The sequence below is a fragment of the Argentina anserina genome, chromosome 6 (assembly GCF_933775445.1).
Source record: "Argentina anserina chromosome 6, drPotAnse1.1, whole genome shotgun sequence".
NCBI lineage: Eukaryota > Viridiplantae > Streptophyta > Magnoliopsida > Rosales > Rosaceae > Argentina > Argentina anserina.
In genome coordinates, this window is record NC_065877.1 from 20687994 (window position 1) to 20708303 (window position 20310).

General features: G+C 36.9%; 2 protein-coding genes across 2 annotated transcripts; both read right to left on the minus strand.

Moving 5' to 3' along the window:
- Nucleotides 1-2483: 2483 nt before the first annotated feature.
- Nucleotides 2484-6017, minus strand: LOC126801200 (uncharacterized). The gene is given in 8 exon segments (XM_050528670.1): nucleotides 2484-3012; nucleotides 3154-3508; nucleotides 3809-3986; nucleotides 4415-4451; nucleotides 4548-4624; nucleotides 4882-5074; nucleotides 5076-5276; nucleotides 5764-6017. Coding segments are annotated over 8 exon segments (1428 nt in total). The 5' UTR covers nucleotides 5860-6017; the 3' UTR covers nucleotides 2484-2721.
- Nucleotides 6018-9943: 3926 nt separating this feature from the next.
- On the minus strand, nucleotides 9944-18565 carry LOC126801203 (plant cysteine oxidase 4). Its single transcript, XM_050528675.1, has 6 exons — nucleotides 18407-18565; nucleotides 17661-17992; nucleotides 14247-14392; nucleotides 13686-13833; nucleotides 10495-10698; nucleotides 9944-10368 (listed from the first exon to the last, which is right to left on the minus strand). Exons 2-6 carry the CDS (start codon nucleotides 17761-17763, stop codon nucleotides 10250-10252), a joined length of 720 nt encoding a protein of 239 aa, XP_050384632.1. The 5' UTR covers nucleotides 17764-17992; nucleotides 18407-18565; the 3' UTR covers nucleotides 9944-10249.
- Nucleotides 18566-20310: the final 1745 nt, after the last annotated feature.

A 20310-nucleotide genomic window follows, 5' to 3' on the forward strand; every position in this document is an offset into this window, starting at 1 on the left:
ATAAAATAAAACAACTTCAAAGTCTTCAATGTTATCTGTCAATTCCGCTACTCCACACCTGTGGAATTATCACCTACATCATCGAATAGGTGCACCGGGATTGTAAACACAAACCCGGTAAGCTTTGTAGCTCGTATGAGTAAAATAACAATATAACTCGCATAAAGATATATACGAAAATACATAAAGCAGCAATCATAAATGCACTCATGAGTCATTGGACGACCCATCTGGTTGTCCAATATTAACTAAAAATATATATACTCATGAGAAATCGGGCAACCTCTCTGTTTACCCAAATGCATTTATAATACTGATACTCATGAGCGCTGGTACACCTCTGTTACCCCTCATGTTAGTACGCCGCCCGACATTGGGCAACCTCTCGCCACCCAATATCAAAACATATGGGTACTCATGAGCGCTGGTACACCTCTGTTACCCCTCATGTTAGTACCCCAGCAGACAGACTAGAGCTCTAACTGAATCGTAACTGTCGCCCGGCCAAGGCTAGGTTCCGACATGCCAACATGTTCGAAGACAGGTCCACATACCACAAAAACGTTTTAACATAACTCAAGTTAAAACCACGCACAAACAATCATCACATGATATTGTAAAAATCAAATTGACATGCTCAAATAAATAAATATCAACGCTATAATGAACTCATTCGCAAACGGAAATTATAACAGTATATAATATAGCAAACCATATATATGTACTTATTTTACTAATTATACACATACACAATCCACTATATCATATACATATCATAGTTCATTCTTCTTAATTAAGCGTAATTATGAATCTCCGCAAGGGTAGATTCGTCACTGTGAGATTTTACTCACCTTATATCCTGAGCGTAATTTCCACGATTCCAAACTCGAATCCTTTACTTTTTGTGTCGATCACCTAGAATAGATAAGAAGTGGATTCAGAAGCGTTACGTAAAACCTTAAATGCCGAAACAGTAATAATGTTTTACCATTCAGCAATTTCTGGTTTTTACGTAATTACTATTAACATATTACTGTACAAATACATAAAAATTACGTATTCATGTATGAGTATATACTATTTTACGTATTTCTGTATGAGTACATACTATTTACGTATTCATGTACCTCCATGTACTATTCAATCGTAAATACTGTCTCAGTAAATAATAATTACCTATTTACCCTTCAGAAATTACTTTTATAATTACTGTACGTAAATTACATTTATATTTACTGTACGTAATTCACTTTTTTACATTGACTGTACGTATAATAATTTTACATTCACCGTACGTAAAAATAATTTTATAAAAAGTTAATGTTCCAAATCACTGTTCACGCGCCACCGCACGTGGCGGCGCGTGGGGTTCACGCGCCTCTCCTAAAATCGGCGCGTAGCTCGCCACCGCCGCCCCCAAACCCCTCCATTTTCTCTCCTCTTCCCCTCCACGGCCTTCTGCCGCCTCCTCACGCTCCCACACGCGCCGCCATAGTCGGCGGTACCTCCTCCGATCTTCCCCAAAATCACTCCAATACAACCACAAATTCACAAACAAGCATCTCAACAATCGAATTAATCAAACCCTTACCTATTTCACGCCTTGGAATCACCGGAGCTCGTCAGAGAGCTTGGACCGACCGTGCTCGATTCGGCGTGGCTTCTCGGCGGCGAGGGAGGTCGTGCCTTGTTCGGGGGAGATTGGAGTCGAGCTGGTGAGGACCTAGGAGCCAGCGGTGAGAGCCACTGAGGCCGGAGCTGCCAGATCACCGGCGGTGAATTTTTTGAGGGAGAGAGGGAGAGAGGGGAGAGAGAGAGCGAAGAGAGAGAGAAGAGAGGGAGGCGGGTGAGAGAGAAAAAGGGTTTCCGAAAATGGAAACCCTACTTCTAAAAATTTCTTTTTTATACCTACTTTCAAAATCGGAAACTAATTTCCGTCGTTAATAACTTTCACGTACGACGTCCGATTAGAACGCGTGACATGTCCACGGACTCGTATCGACGAGCTCTACAAATTTCATGAACGAAGTTTTCACTAACGAGCGATGGAGTAAAAGTCAATTCTCGCGTCTCGGAAACGTAACGTTTTTCTAATTGAAATTTCCGATAACAGTTCGGTTTTTTATCTTACAACATCGCAAAGCGAAACAAACGCGTTTTAATAAATTTTACAAACTTAATAAATTCTAAAAATTTAAATAATTGGTTTCCGAAAAATCAGGTTATTACAAGATTGAAGGCCAGCCAGCCCTGTCTTCTCCCTTAATGTCGGTTTACTCATGATTTTCAGGTTGTCGAAGATGTTGCGATTTCCCGTGATACTCAAGATTCTAGCCCCGTCGGAATCCCACAGTAACAATATACCATTCTTATTTTCTACACCGAAACCAGAACAAATGAACTATCATCAACCTTAATCAGTTCGGATCACTTGAGACGAATAAAAATGCAGGCTAGGGATACAGCTAGCTAGAAATCCCAATACGATCCGCAACGTTATTCAATCAATGCCGCATGAGACTTTGAACAAGTACTTGAAAAGATCTCACTACTAGTCGTATGCCCTATTAGCATATTCATAGATGGTTAGATCCTAACAAGTACTTGCCCATCATGTGCATGGTTGATGGTTCTACAGTAATTTATTGTAAATAATTCACCTCAACTTTACAATTAAGATAATATCATCATATTAATAGTCATGTCTATCTTTTTATCTCCTTAAGTAGGTTTGAGGCCCCCGGAGAGAGGAAATGACAAGAGTCGTACTCTTGATGTGGGCGTGCTGGATTTATCATGTTGCCTTGGTGAAGACGAGGATAAAGAAAGAGAGAGCCTTGTTTCAATATCTTTCATGCTTTCTTGTTCACCGTCATTCCTATCGTCGCTGCAGATACTGTAATCTTGCCGTAAACTCAACTGTAAGTTCAAAGGTGGCCATTTCTTTTGGTTCAACGTTTGCATATTATCATCAACTTCAGCTCGAAATAGTTCTCCATTTATGCTTTCATCCTGCATAGTAAACATAGTCTTGATCATTTTACGTTTCATCAAATTCTAGAGATAGGGAATATTACTTCTGCCAAGTTGCCGATAACCAGATCGGATAAAAGAGATCCAAAATGCATTCAGTACGTAAATGTGTATAATTACCTCATTCGGATCAGATAAGGGTTCATAACTGCTGGAGACGAACTTTGGACTACGTGTAGAAGTATTGGATAGATATTGGCTGGAGCTTGCCTGGAGGCTCCCCGCTGGTTTAGGTTGTGCTACATTAATGGTATTACCCCAAGAAATGTTTAGAGAATGTCTCCTGCCTTTGTTGTGATTTCCAATCATCTCACGGGGAGGCCATCTCTTCTCTTCAAGAAACCGGCTGCTGGGTCTAATTGGTCCATTACTTATTCTTGTCACGGCTTCTTTTACACTAAAGATGTGAGAACTTGTAATTGTATTGATGCTCCTATGGTTCTTCATTCCAGAATTGCTCCATTGTGAAATTAACCTAATTTTAACAAGGATCGAAACAAACTCAAGGTCCGGTGGCTCTCCATGTGTATGTGCTTATAAGAATTAGTAATTGATTTAATACGGCGTGCGACATGTACGTTCTGTTTGAGTTTTTAAGAATGTAAATTGAGCTGCTTGATTGTGAACTTGAGCTATACTTAAACACACATAATGACATATTCCGAATCAATAGTCATGCAATATAACATACCAATTAGCTAAACTTGATACAGTGAGAGGATTTTTCCAATGAAACTAGCTATATATAATTAGTTGAAATTATGCATGTACGTACCTTGAACAGTTGGCATTCAAGTCATCGAATGGCTGATGATGTTTTAATGAAGAAGGAAATTGGCTTCCTCTGCCATCAAGCCTGAAGTGCCTGAAAGAATTGAACTGTTGATAGGCTTCCACAATGTGGTCTCTTCCTTGATACAATATTCCTCGAGATCTGTTGAACTGAGGTAACACTATAAAAACACAAACGCACAAAGCCTCAAAAAGATTGCCTTAGCACACACAAGGATGAAAATTTGATCAGGCGATAAAAAACGTAATATATACTCACATATATATACGTTGAAGCCAGACTCCTAATTCGACCTCCAATCAAAATGAAGTCCAGTTTAGTTGATCTTACTACATATTAGAAAATGTGTGTCCATTTTCATAGCTAATTTACCTAATTAGACTAATTTAAATTGTTATAAGCCGGGTTCTTCAACAGTATACTAATATAATATTAATTAAAGCTAGGGTTTCGATCTCATTTCCAGTGCGGTTGAAACTCTTATTATATATTATCAGTTTTGTCAAGGTTTCTTTGTTTGTGTTTTCAAGAGACCAACAGGCAACAGCAATCTATCCCAAGGTGCATGCATGGGTTCTGGGAATTTACCTTGGCCGGACTCATCGAGCTTCTTACTTCGATACATCTGATTGATGTAAAGTCACACAGTTAGCCAGAGAAAAGGAGAAGGAAAGTTTCACCAATTAATATTAAGGAATTACTTAGTTAAATTGGAAGTTACCTGCAAATGACTCTTGACGTGAGCAATGCTGAGTCCTCTAACATTCATCAACTGAAGTACTAATTTTGGCGTTGCCCCTGTGTGTTCATAGGTTTAAGAACATATATAGTCAGTATTGAAGATATTAGTTGGTTAATTCTTTTCTCTCTTTGTTAAAAGCTTATAGCCTTAGATCGAGCTCAGCTTATATTCATTTTACTACCAAAAATAAGCACCCTCCTCCAGTAATTACTTAAAACACAATACAAGCTAACGTTACCCTTGAAATATATACATGATTTAACGAGACCTTAAAAAAGTTTTAAATACTGTATATATTGATCGAGAAACTTACTTTCTTGTCCTCCGAGTCTCTCAACGGCATGGATGAAAGCTAGATGGAGATCAGGAGTCCAACGAAGCCTTGGCATTTTGGATCGAATATATTGCCTAACTGCACCGCTGCTGGTTGCCGTCTGCTCTTTCTGTTCTGCAGATGTGTTGCTTCCATTCAATTCATCATTAATGTTTGACACATCCTCATGATCACCAGTCACCACTACTTGCTTCTGCGTTCAAGTCAAAGAACAAAGATGTTGCCTTAGGAGATTGAATGTCTTTGATTCCATCACTAGTAGTACTTTGGTCATCATCCGCTCCATCAGAAATCTCAATCATCTCAGGATCAGCCATATGTGTTTTTCTTCGATTCTTCGACCAGCTAACACCTCCTCTACTTCGAATGCATTTCTTCGAACAAAACCATTTTTAAGCTATATTCACTCATTACCTTTTAATTAGTACGGCACTGAGTGCATAATGAGTATCTCAAGCAATAAGATATGTATTTAGATTTATATGAATTCATACAAGTAATAAAGAAGTGAATAGTAATCAAAGAATAGAGTTGATCACTTAATCTACTGCAATATGTTGTTCGATCTCTATTGAACTACTTGTGTACTGCGCGCATACAAGGCGTCCAATTCTATGATCTATAAGTAAAGGCACTACACTAATTAATCCTTTAACCCTAGAAGGTTAGGGGAAAAGGTAATTTAATATTAGAATCTAGCATCTCAATAAAAAGATTATCAAAGAAAATTACTAATTGATACAACGATCAGAATATGAATGCGCTATTGAGAATTTTGATTGACCAGCCAGTACTGCTGATTATATATGCAGCTTAAAGAAGTTGATCTACTAATGAATAAAGATCGGTCGAAGAGCATACTGATTTTATCGACTTCAAGATATACAGGAAAGGTCTGATCAATCCAGGTTTGACGATGGAAGAGCAATATATGATACAACGATTTCTCTTTCTCATCGGTATATTAGGCGACAGTTATATAGATCTGTATGTGTGAACACATCCACCTCATCAAACACAAATGTGAAAACATAATCTCTTAGTCCTTAACAAGTATCTACTGACATTTAAACAGTTAAACCTGTATTATGCACAAGCTATTAAAGCAGAATCGAGCTTTACCTGAAATGAATTATTGTTCTCATTCATAAACTGATGGATCGCCTGGTAATCATATTTTATCCAAGACCTAGCTGAAGAACACTCGCAACGGATTCAAGATAGAAGCTTAATTTCAAAGTTACCTTATAATTGGACAAAGAAACTAATTAATCCATCACTGATCTGTACTACTTCTCCATCACATATCACAACAAAGACAGCATCTGAGTAAGCTGACACCAGACATGCAAATCAGAGAGATCAAGGGGTCAAGAGATCGAGCGAGCGAGAGAGAGAGACAGAGAGAGAGAGAGAATTGTCTGTGTTCCTTTCCTGGAAATTAAGCTTTTATGCCGTTAATCAGCACATTCATATATTCTCATACTATAATTATTAGTAATATTTTATTCACAACAAGAGACTATTGTCGGGGGCATACCATCATTTGATCTATATAATTGCATTTTGCAAACCTAGCTAGTTCAACAAATACATATATCTATTTGTATATATATAGTTTTTCTTTTACTTCAAAAAATCTATATACTTCTAGATACGACCTGTGGTCGCTGTGCTCTTATGCTGTTGAAAATCATGTGACTTCTCGATCCACCCTTTTCTTTTCATTTTTACCGATTCTTTCCTGATAACTTGACAGGTTGCATGTTCATCCATTTCTCTCTTTCTCTGCGTACCCATAAATATATCCCTTATAATCTTCAGTAGTTGACCTCTGCTAGCTAGTGTGACCAACTCTGCCTTATTATTCTAGGAATAATTGTGTTAATATTAACTCCCACCTCATTTATTTATTGCGAAATGAAATAATGAAAGTTGAAATCCTGGTCCAAGTGTACAGTGGGAAAGGTAAACCATCGTCTTCATATAAACCTCACTGATTGATTTCAAACCTCCCCCATGCATACAGATGAGATGACTTATTAATTGATTTCTTTCATCCCGGCCCATATTTTCTAAAGCATATCTCACTTGTCCTCTTCTTCTCTGATTGTTCTTCCCCATCAATTTATCATTCTTTGTATATTATTAACAATCGTACTTAATCTGTCCCTATCTGAACCGCTGAACAAATGGTTGCATATTAAACCCTTTTCAGGAACAAGTAGTTCTAGCCTTCCAACAAGTCCGATCCTTGAGTTAGCTTATAAGTTATTGTCCATATGAAGTTAATGTTTAGACTGAATATTGTTTCAGATTCAAATCTAAGTTTCAGTTTTTCGGAGAACCGCCTTCAAAATGAGTTGATGGACATAATGGAAGTGAGCTAGTATTACATTTCTTAACTATGTGCGGTGGCGCGATCCACGTCTCTCCCACCAGAGCTAGGGATTAATTATTAAAAATGCTCTAAATCTATAGAAGATTGCTGTATCAATCTCTAGAATCCTGCAAAGTTCATGATCACTGAGAAAATAAGGTTGCTATAAAATAGTGGCATAGACTGTGATTGAGCTACTGGCGCAGGAGACAATGCAATTTTCAGAGGGTGAAAACGGGAATCATAAGACTTGATGACCCCAAATATGATACTCCATCATGTTGTCTCTTTTCTCTAACGTTATCCCCAACATCCAAGTATTTACTTTCCAAGGCATCTTAGACAGAATTTTCGCAATTTGTCATTTTATAAAAGACAGACAATTTGTTTTGGGAAGACAAGAGGTTCCGATGAGGCATCATCTCAAAGAATAGGGTTGGCTAAAAGACACCCAAAATTGACTTGAAATGTGTGACATGTATAATCTCTAGCTAGCTGTGTTTATGTATATATACATACTCTATCTTTGATCAAGACCCAGAGAGAGATCGAGATTCTTGCAAGTGAAGACAATTATTCGAAGGATTAAAGAAAGTGTTTTAATGGGGAAGAGTATGAGATCGAGTCTCGTGACATGGGTTAACAAAATAACAAATTCTCTTGGGTCTTATGCCTCTTAGTGAAATTTATCCTATGTTTTTGAGTATTTGATAGTGAACTTGAGTGAATTCCAGATCAGGATTAATCCTTCGTACTCTAAATAAAGTTAGTTAAAAAATGAGAGTGCAAGTCCGATACCTAGCTAATTGCAGACTCCGATCTTCTGGTAGAGCTTGAATACATGGCTTTTTAGCTAGGGTTCGGATCGGAACTTCTACTTAATTTTGAAATGGGGTTGTGAGCTGAATTAAGTTTAAAACGCCATTGAGCTAGATATCATTTCTACTAATAAATAAAAGATCTCAAAATAACGTACGGTTTTGTACAGACCAATTACTACAAATTAAGGGCTCATTTATTCATTGCTTGTTTAAAGGGCTTCTGAATCTTTGAACCAACCCTATTTAATTTCTAATGCGGTTTAGAGAAGACTTTTTCTTAATCTAGTATCAATTTAACAGTTTTGTGCTCGTGAATCTTTTGTGAACGGTACAATGTCATGTTGCTATATTATTAATAGGACATTCAAAGAGCACGACAAATTAAGATCCCTAATTCTTAGAATTACACCTTGTCGCTTGTACATGTACATTTCTGTTCTTTTTCCAGAGAAGAACAAATTATATGGAAAGAAGAGGCAGAGTTACAGCTTGTACTTTTAATTAAGCTCAAACTGTTCAATCATACAAACATGCGATCTACAATAATTCCGAGACTGGAGCAACTGTTAATCATGAATATACGTATAGTTTATGGATCCCTTGCATGGAGCAAGTACGTAGACTATAAGAGATATATCATATTAATTTCTAAGATTTCCATCAAGCAGTATCTGTCCTTCAGTAATTCGTTTGATTCAGATTTTAGAGTGATCAGACTGTAGTTTTAAGATCAGCATTAAAAAAAACTAGTAATTAATAGTACTGCAAGATCTACCACCAGACTCAGAACTTGTTTAATTGTGACATTTGTGAGAAAATTTATATGATCGAAGATTGCAGATACGTACTTGTCTTTTAAGATCTTTTAATGAGAATCCAATTAACTTAGGTCAGGTAATGGCACTGCAGATCGAGGACGTTGGAAATGAATAGAGTCGCCGCGAACATAGGCACCATTTGGGATCTCACCACAAAATGATAGAGATATATAGGTAATAGTATCTTAGGGTTAATTTCTATAAGATCGATGTACCTGTGTTGTAGGCTAGCTCGGATTCACATAATCACATGTGCTTGTTTTGCGGAGGGGTTTAAGCAGCTATAGCCTAATTGAGCTTTCTTTGTTTTCATGATGGCACATATATTGCCAAGTGAGTACTGAGTAGTATAGGTAAGTTGGCTGCAGCGAAAAAAAGTCCAAACGAAGGTCGGGCTTTGCGTATTGACGCTTTGCTCATCTTTCAGCTACTTGTTTTTTATTTGGAATTTTAATTCCTATAATAAACTCCCTGAAATTGGTTTGCTCTCGTCTCCTAATCGAAAAAATAAAGTACTCGTGTCTCCTACAGTCGGGTGGATCCTTGTGAAAGATTAGGGATGCACGAGTACTAATTACAATTTTAGATCAAGCATCCCCTAAACACCCTTCAAAGATCCGCCACTCCCTACAATGAGGGTTGCTTCAAGTGTACGTGGCCATGGCGCTAGCCAGTAGAATTGACCATCTCCCGTAAGATTCTATTGTTATGCTTTGGATTTTGAGGGTTCGAGCGACGGAAATTTGTGGTTGCTCACCGGGGGTGCTGCCAATAAAGGGGCTTGCGGTGGTGGTCCTACAATATTTGGAAATGGCTAGGTTTTGTAGTGTCCAGACTTGTACGCTCATGTGCTCGAAAGTTTATCCAAATTGATTGATTCATTTCATAAGATCATGCAGATTGTATAGGACATTTGCAATATAGTTCCTTGGTATCCAGTGTGCACTGCCGGAAAACTAGACCGACAAAACCTAGACAGTTGCTTCAGATCAACTCGGAGAAAAGGGTAAGCAAATAGAAACTATGGCTAGGCTACAAGGCAACATTTTTATTGACAAAAAATAGACAATCCCAACAAATATAGAAATTATCCTCAGGATTTTTCCTAAAGTTCCAGCAACTACTCTACTAGTCTCAAACTCTCAATGTGAGGTCAGTGAATCAGGCTACAACGGTCTAATATTATGTACAAGCCGAATGCCCAAAATACATAGCCAAAATTTAAGTATTTCCATGGCTTCAACAACTCATTTGCCACAGTTTCCCCTCAATGTTTCCTATCGAGACAAGCAAATTTAACTAAAATCCTATAAACAAAACGAAAATTCTCAGGTTCGAATCACAGGACCCTTGTACAGCCCTCTCCGAATCACAAAGTTGTCGGGAGGTTGAAACTCTTCTAACCAAGTCACTTGAGGAGCAGTGTCACCATCATACTTGAGATCATCTGCATTCAAAACAAAGACAACAAACACAACAAAGTTAAGAAAAGTCTACCAGTTATATGTCCACAGCTCATAAAACAATGGAATTTTAGCAACATGAAATAATCAAGATAGATATAGTTCATTACCAGGCAGATCTCTTCTTGAGGACTTCCGGAAATAAGTGCAGTGTCTATCATCTTCAGAAGAATAAGGTGGAGCTAGGATGTCAAATACAGCACAGGGAGTTATAGCTGTGAAACTATGGATATTGCCCCCACTTGTGGGATAAAGAACTGTTGCTGGGCAAGGAGCTGTCATCGCAACATCTCTAACCACTTTCGCCAGTCTTGCTGCAAGATAAGAAAGTACAAATGTAGTTAAATAGATGGGCATGGGTTGGGCCATTAAGGAATCACTACTAGCAAGCCAATGATTGCTTATTTAGCACCAAACAAGTATACTTGGTCTTATTTCTCTTTTTCAACCAGAAAATATTGTCGAGATAATATAAAACTTTGCATAAAATCATTGGAAGCAGACAAGGTGGACTTGATATAAATCTAGTCTATTATAAATCCCAATTCACAATGCGAAAGTATCCTCCCTATTTAAGAGCTTCCTCTTGATCAATCAGTATACATTGCAGTAACAGTATTTCATGACTTTCTGTCATTCTGAATAACGACCAACAAGGGGATAGTATGATGGGTCAGAGCCCATCACTTTTCCATGTGTTCTGGGTTCAAATCTCCAGCATGAAGCCTCAATTTCAAGCTGAGAGTCCGCAAGTGAAGCAGGTTTTGGGCCTTTCTAGGTATCAAAGAAAACTTTCTAAAAATATACAAAACAAAATTCTGCAAAACAAGACAACTTTAAAATTTCCTCTTCTACACAACTATTTTCCAACTAAGTACCTAGAGTCACCAAAATAATGTTATCAGAAACATAATTTACCCACTACTCCTTTCTCAAACCCTCAACAGCTTGTGGCTTTTTGAAAATAAAGCAGAACAAGAGGCTGGAATCTTTCAACAGATATTATGTGAACAACATCAACAATAAAATCTATGTAAATGGTCAAAGAAGGAGGAGATCAATGGTTTTCTAAATCTTTTATAGAAATAAAAGCACCATTTAAAGAGAAAACTTGTTCTTTGTCTCTTAATCAGGTTATGCATGTTAGCAGACCGTGATACATATTAATCAAGTTTGTGCTATTATTCTGACATAAAATCATTAGTATGGTACAAGGAAAGAGATGGACCATCTATCAACTGCATTGGCAGGGGGGTTTCAAAAGAAAACTACCAGACTGGATTTGGGCACCATCAAAATGATGTGCCAAAGGAAAGAGGTCAATGATAATCAATTAAGCTTCACTTAGAACGTCTCCTAAATGCTACAGGTGAGCCACAGTCATCCATGCAAGTCCTTGGTATGTGCACATCTCATCCCCCAAATAAACAAATCTCACCAAGAGGAGCAAAACATCTTCAATCTTACCCTTCGTCCAGAGAAATACATACACAGGATAATTTCTTCCCATAAATCCCAATATTGCCAGCTACATTAATTTAATATATTCTCCTTGTAATATCCTGAAAATTGTTAAGATATAATTTCTTAAAATTAGATCTGATTTTCCTAGTAATTACCAAAGGAGCAGAAATCAGAATATTATTAGTAATAAAATTATATATATATATATATGATAAATGAATAAAGGGATAAGATCTGGGGGAGATTAGCTCACACCGACAGAAGAAAAGAAAAGAAGAAAAAGGAGAACGGGGTTGGTTTTATCCAGAACCTTCAGAGAATTCCCCACCTATTCTATCTGACGGTAGATACTCGTTTCCCTAGAATCTCTGTAAGCAGAGGGTCTACTCAAGTTGGGGTTATAGGAGATTATTGATGGTTAGCATCATTCCAGAACACCTTGGTTCTGGATTAATCCATATTAATACGGGTCAGGGTGTTACACTCCTAAGGTTTAAAACCTTTAAAATTACTTATCTGCAGATCAACGTCATCAGTAGGTGGTGAAATAAGACCAACTCAGTTATCCCTCAATGTGTTTAAGAAAGATATATCTCTAATATAAAGAAAAATGACAATTTCACAGCTTCAAACCTGACCACTAATACCTTCAGTATTAACTAGACAAAAATCACCCTCAAAACTCATTAAAGAAATCAATATAAAATTATAGTTATAGACCTTCCTAATAATTAGCCCACAATTAGCTCTGTGAAAACCAGCTCAATCAATTCAGTAAATAGACCTTAAGTTTAGCCAAAAGCTCTGCTGACATTAACGTTAATCAGCATTAAGCTGGAGAGTGTGATCTGCAGGAGTCAAGCCAAGACCCCAGAGTTATACCATAAAAGTAGAGACCGTGTAACCCAATAAGACAAACCCCAAGTTTTACCATGTATTATTCCCAACCCTAAAAAAAATATTATACAACCAGAAACAATGTAAATGACATTGATGCAAGCCCTCTAAGCACGCAAACAGAATGGCAGAGATCAACCAATTTAGGATATCAAATTGCTGATGGCTTCCAAAAAATACTCCCAACCATATTATGTAAATCACCCATAGAACATAACATGTTTTCTGACCTGACTTGACAAAAATATAACACTCTCAATTAGGTGATAATACAGTCATCTACTTTTGCAGCAAAGAGCGAATGTGTCGCTCCTCAAATTGCATGATGATGCATTTTGAGTTCTGTCCTCTTCTACAGCTAAAAGCCTAAGAAGAATATATATTATTGGAACATCCACACAAAAAATTATTCATAGCCTCTAGGTTCAAACATCATTTGGCAACTTTAACTAGTGTGGTTGAATTCAAATAAACCATTATGTATGTCTTTCACTTTATAAATGGCAACAACTGATACAAAGAAAACTCTCGACTTCTAGCAATGAGAGCTGATGAGGTTTTCCCGAAACTGTTTCTAATTGGTGTTACAATGTCATACTTTTTTTTTCTTTCTTTGTATTCATGATGAAGTCATAGTAAAACTTGAACATATTCATCTCCATTCAAATGTCAAATATTACTATCAACACATGAACAAGACTGGATGTGTCAAGAATTTCAGAATCAGATATTATATAAATAATATAAGCTCAAAGACAGATGACTTGCATTGAGTAAACATATATCCATAGGCAATAAAAGAAAACGAACATGTTTCTGCATAGAAATGTGTACATTCACGAATGAATTTATGCTCAACCTTGTAAACTATAAAGCATGCAAGGAAGACCAACTTACAAACATTATTACGGTAGACGAGAGATACTGAGAAGACACATACCTTCTAATGGATCAGCAGACCCAGGTACATCAAGCCAGTCATATGAATTAACATGCAAAGTACCATATATAAGCTTGCTCAACACAGTCATTCCTGGATGATTATGAAGAGGTATGATAGAGGTAGGAGGCATGCAAAAGATTCCCATCTACAAGAGGTTCAAAGATTTCATAAAAACTCATAATAACTCATAAACACCTGTATCAGTTCACAAATTTCGACTTCTACTTTTCTCGCATGCATTAATTAATGACCTCCGACTCTGGAGGACTACTGAATTGGAAGAGTTAGTCGTAGAAATTAAAGTAAACGCTCTATTTAAAAGAGGTTGAGTGAAAATAGATTTAAGCTCATACTGAACGTGACATTTCTAATAACCATTTGAGTATCAAATACATAAAGTATGCAAATTTTTTTCCTCATGGAAAAAAACTATCAAGCTTTTTTCATTTTATATTCAAGAAATTGTAAAGCACTGTAATTGTGCATTAAGATAATCCAATAGACCTGAACCCGGAAATGTTTTAACCAATAACAGGTGTCTTGGATCACTTTACTCACAGAGAAGCTATCACACTCATGTAAATGCAAGTATTTGATTGGTGGCAGTGATTGATGATCCACATCACGCTCAAGCATAGCACCTGACCAGTTGCGTACAACTTGTGCCTCTTGTTCTAGACCTACATCTGCAGGCTTAATTTTCTCTGAAAATGTAATTACCGTAACATCAGAGAGTGCGAAACAAAAACATATCATTTGAGATTATACAAGGGATTAATTGCCAAACAAAAGCAAAATAAAAAATACTGATAGATGTAAGTACTTAAGAATACAAATTTCATAATGCAGCTGAAGGCCGGCTCCATAAAGCACAAATAGGTCATTGTTATGAACATGCATAATTCAAATTGACAATGATTCAGGGCCTTGATATCAGAGTGATGCACGAGTAATGGCAAAAGTAAAAGCCGGACAAGCTTCTAAAGAAGCTTCAGACGAGTTTAAAGATGAATCTCCTGAACAAGCTTTGGTGCCTACGTGTCTGATATTGATATTTATCTACAATAAGGGAAAGGAAAGTGGCCCACAAACAAAGCATGACAGCCTGTAAAGAAGCTTGGGAGGACAAGCATAAAGATGAATCTCATGAATACGATTTGTACGCACTTGTTTAAATACAACTATATACTTGTTCTAGGTCATTTAGTTGTTTTCAGTTGCCAAAGGAATCAAATAATCATGTGAGTTCCATATGGAAACAAAGTAAAATGGTGTTTACGGCATATACTATAGTACTGTACCATTAAAAAGAAAATAAGAACATATACAGACCATGGATCTGCTAATTATGTATGGTCAATCTAATGATCAAAATGATTTAGTTGGTTCCAGAAAGTTAATATTCACCATCATAGGAATGTCTGGTTTGATATCCCTTTTCATTCTCATTCCTTCCTATTCCCATTCGGTTAAATGCTTATTCAACACATCATATGAATATATTATATATGTCATCGTGTTAACCTTTTAGAATTTAGCTGTACAAGAAGGGGAAACAAAGATGATCGTATCGGAGTGTAAAGAAATTTGACAAGAATTTATACTGTAAATGGCCGTAAGAAGGGTTTTGGCATCTACAAGGGTGGGGGCTAGTAAAAAGGCTGAGGGACTTCTCAGGCCCGTAAAGGCTGTCCAGTACTGAACCTGACAGGATGCATGACCAAGACCAACAGCAGATCAAGTGGAGCCTTCGAGCCATCGGGCTTTAGAAGCCTTGAACTGATAAATCCTAGTTATTTTCTTATTAATTAGCTTGAAATTTAATAATTAGTCTTGAGCTAATTATTACTAGTTGTTTTTTTTTTCAATAATAACATAGTATAACGTGCAGGGCTGCAAGACTATTATTAAAGACCAACACTAAGCCAAGGGCCCAAGCTCAAGCCTTGAGCTTCACTGTAAAAGTGAGAAGACTTAGCTCAGCTTGTTTGCAAATAACTAATTCTTCTGAAGTAAAACCGACATTCTGCATTTGAGCACATAAACAATTATCAAATAAATTTTATTGAAGCTAGTGAGTCAAATCATGGGATAAATAACTAAAACATCCTAAATCTCTGTGCAGTCACAAGGAATGAGGTACTGAATACGCATGTTGTTACACATACCACCAACCAAACTCAGTCAAACCCTCAATGAGCCATGATAGTGATCTAAAACCTCACAGGTCACGCTAATGATCTCTATCTTGCTATCTTGTAAAAAGACATGGTCCTTTTAAGAATGTCTTTAAGAATGAGTAGAGGTTAGCTCCAAATAAGTGTTTGGTTTAGGTGTAACTATAACTAACCGACCATTGGTGAGGCATAATGGCATAAGTCCTAACCATATGACAGCACTAGACATATGTGAGGTCAGTGACTAATATGTAGGCTAGTCTTTATCCATGAGAAAATAAGGAAAGAACCACATTGATCACACAGAAGTGCATAAAAGAATTTGAATACCAAAAGGAAAAGAAAATCCTACTCTACCTATGATTACTATGGTCTAATTACTCCTTATAGCTTAAAGCTAGAAGTGGGAATGACAAAATTATGAGGAAATATCAACAAAGTCTTGTAGAGATCATGAACATTGGCACCCAAGAAGTCCAAAGTTAGATCAGTTTGACGAGAATATTGTTATAAAGTTCCAAAACTTGTTCTTTCATTAATTTATGTAAACGGCAGGCGGTTAATTGTCTGACAGCAAAAACAGAATTTAAAAAAAAAACTCAGAGTAATGAAATTTATCTCAGTCAATGAAGACCACACATAGACATGTCATACAAAAATCTTTCTAATTATCTAAAACACATCAGTGCTCTGATGATCTAAAACCTCACATTAATGGCCATTAGCATAAAACAAGAACTTCCCTTTAAGCATGAGTACTTCAGAACTCCTAATAAGGGTTTAAAATTAAATGTTTAAGTGGAAGTACATATTTCTAACATTGGTTAGGCATAATGGCACAAATATATGACAGAAAGTTAAACATATAAGAGATCAGACGCTTGCCAATTCAGTAAATAATAGGCAGGCTAGTCTAACAATAGTCTCCTTGTGCTAAATGATAAATTCAGGAGAAGAACCACAGTGATCTCAGAAAAGTACTTGCAGGAATTTAACTACTACAAATCTTTGTCCTACTCTAGCAAGAGTTTCCTTGTCATATCTAAATGATTACACTCTCAAGCTAGAACTGGAAAAGGTCAGAAAACATATACATAAAAACAAGCAGGAAATATGAGAAAATCTTTTTGGTGGCAACCATTATAGATACCAAGGAAGTCATCAACAGTACTCAAGCTTGAGGAGACAAAAATCACAAACGTCTAACACTTCTTGTTTCACAATTATGTGTAAACAATACCATTCTTATTTATCTGTCAGCACAAATGCTTCTTTAAAAACAAACCAGATCGAACAAGTGATATTTCATGTTTCCAGTTGACGAAGGTCACAATTTAACCAACGTCATCTGAGAAATATTTTAATGAGTGAACATTTCTCAATTGGTTTTTCTAAGGCCACACGAAAACAACTTTAACAAGAGTTTCTAAATGTTCCGAAAATATTGAGCTTTTCTAAAGTGCATTATTAATGAATCCTCCGTGTATAAGATAGCTCAGTCTGCATGAGAACAAACTGTATGGACAACACCTTCTTGTTTATGACTTAGTGGGCAACTTAGTGGGAAGCAATTGAACCAACCATGAGTGGGTAATAATGTTTGCAACATTGACATATAATCTAGCGCATTTAATTCCTTAATCTGATACAATTACTACAAAGCACAATTTCACGCTCTAATGTTTCATCAAGCAATGGTAAATAATTATCAAAGAAGTAAACTGAGCAACGAAGGCAAGCACATCTCAAACATGCTCAATTTAACACATCAAAAAAAAGGAGCATTAGTTCATACCTAGTTTAACACGAACTCTTTCAAGAGCCTCCTCTGAAAGAGGCCCATCCGGCGCAAGGTTTGACTTGCACATATTATAGAGTCTCTGAATATAGTATGGCATGATGCAAAGACGCTACCAACTCCACTGATTGGCCTTATAGCCCCAAAGTCAGTAAGCTGATAACGCCTTCGCCACAAAAGAATATTGATTACAGTGCTAGTCGAAAAGCAGCAATTCGTATCGCCATTTATTCAGCATGCGGAACCTCTTTCTTTGCAAAGCAGAGGAGCAAGAATGAAGCTACATGGCACTTGCTTGATCCCTCTCTGCTAGTCTTTTCTATCAACACCTACTCAACCAGTATGTTAAGAATGGCTCGAACCCGCCGTCAAATCAATGGAATATTCAATGAAACTATTATCAAAACATAAGTCTAAAAACGAATATATCGAAAAAAATACGTACATAACAGAAATTTCAGCTAAACAGTTGTCAATCATATGAATTCCAATCAACGCAATACAAAGTACATCAAAATATATTGAAAACTTCATGCATCAAACTTTTCAGGTTTGAATTTCAAAGAAAATAAGGATGTGAAGAAAGCAGGAGATGCATAAGGAATTTCAAAATTAACGAAACGCAATCGGTGTCGGATCAGAGAAGGAAAAGCCATAAAATGAGATCCAGTAAGAAAAAGAGAGAGAGAGAGAGAGAGAGAGAGAGAGAGAGAGGGACTGAAGGTAGAGACTAGAGAGAGTACCTTGGGGTTGAGAGAAATGAAGAGGCGGGGCTCCGATGATCGGACCTGTGAGAGGTAGGCGATGAAGTGAGAGATTGCTACAAGTCGAAGGAAGATCTTCGCCTACGTCATTTGCTTTTGCGGCCTTCTTTCTTTTTCTTTTTCTTTTTTTGGTTTTTTTCTCAGCGGCCTAAATTTTCACCAAAACACCCCTTCAAAGGTTTCGTTTCTTTTTTTTTCTATTTTGTATTGGGTTTATCTTCAGGAAATTATTATTAACACACCATTGGTTATTAACACACCTAATACCTTCAATCAAAAAAAAAACACACACACACACCTAATACCCAATGTGCTTTTTTATTTGCAAACTACCTATAGTATCCTTTTACTATATGTTCACTCACCCAAAGTCTCAAATTAAAAGGGTAGTTTAGATATTTTACAAACAAAAAAGCACATGGGGTGTGCTATTAACAATTCCCTAAAATAAACCAAAAATAGTCGATGGCACGGCATGTTTTAGTGACATGTGTCTGCATCATAGCCTTTAAGATGAGTTTGAGTAAAACGCGATTATGAGCCGTAGGATTATGTTTACTATTTCAACAGTCAAAGTGACTTTGAATGGGGTGAAAATTTTGACAAAACCAGGTGAAAGATTTACCGTCTTTACTATCTTTTTGATTCCCCGACTCGGCTACCAAGTCAACACAATTAGATGTGGTGTCTAGACTACCCATTGGGGTTGGGACGTTTCAGAGGAGCTCGATGTGTTGGACTAAGATTACTAGGTTTTGTTCAACTATAAATATTCTTTTACTGCATTTTCTTTTCTTTTTTTTTAAGTCTAGATGTTAACTCCTTGTTAACGTCATCCTTACTCTTCCAAGCACGTGTGCAACACATGGTGGTCGTGCACCCAAGAGTCTATAAACCTAATACAAAATAAAGTCAAGGCTGTGGAAAAAAATTGAATCTCTCTAATCTAGGGTTTTAGATAAAAATGATTTACGTTCGGTAATAGTGTCATTGAATGTTGTTGCTAGACGAGAGGTTTGGCACGTTAGATGGGGCCTGGTAAAAATGGCTTGTTGATGGTCGATTGAAGGAGGATGGCTACTCTGGGTTTGGCTTGATTTAATGTGCTCTGATTTGCAGGGCCTAATGTGCAACGGTAATTTGTGGAGTCCCTCTAGTTTTGATGGTCGGGTCGCGACGATGCGTCTGGGTTTTCTAACACAGTTATGATCTGGATACTATGTCACTTGTTTGTTGAATCTTGATAGGTGTTGTGCTTTATTTCCACTACAGGCTTGAGTGGTGACTCTATTGTGGTGACCAGCGTCGACGACGGGTATGATGCTGCGATCAGAAGCAGAAGATCGACTGGATCTACGACGTTGTTAGCCTGTGATTTAGTGGTGGTGGGTCTGGACATTTTGGGTTAATTAGGGTTGTCTTTAGGTGGGTTTGGGTCTAGTTGGACGTCCATGTCTTTTTTTTTTGTTTTATAGGTTGTCCTTAAGGGTCATCATTTGGCTTGCAGGACCGGAGGCTCGATAGGCCAAGGCCCGGTCAAAAGCCTAGTCAAAACCTGGCCTTATGGGCATAAGACTGGATAGAGGCCGAGGGTTTAAAGCATATGCCAAATCCTAAAAACGATCAAAGCTCATTCATTTTTTAAATTAATAATTTTATATGTATTTATTTGTTGTACATGTTAAGTAATTAAATTATTTAGTTATATTTCTTATTTTTTTATAATATATTTAGTTCAATAATTACCATATCTTATTTTTTCTTAATAAATATACCTTACACATAAATATAATGGGTCTGGCCCAAAAAAGCCCATAAGACTCAAGCCCGTGGGTATTGATTTTATTAGAAAGCCCGGCCTGAAAATTTGAAAAAAAAATGGT

Bases quoted from the DNA above. Each gene is read 5' to 3' on its own strand.
- LOC126801203 (XM_050528675.1), bottom strand. From the start codon at position 17,763: ATGCCATACTATATTCAGAGACTCTATAATATGTGCAAGTCAAACCTT. The intron at 13,834-14,246 runs GTGAGTAAAGTG...AACCTCTTGTAG, and splicing joins ATGAGTGTGATAGCTTCTCT to ATGGGAATCTTTTGCATGCC. The intron at 10,369-10,494 runs GTAATGAACTAT...TTTTGAATGCAG, and splicing joins CTCAAGAAGAGATCTGCCTG to ATGATCTCAAGTATGATGGT.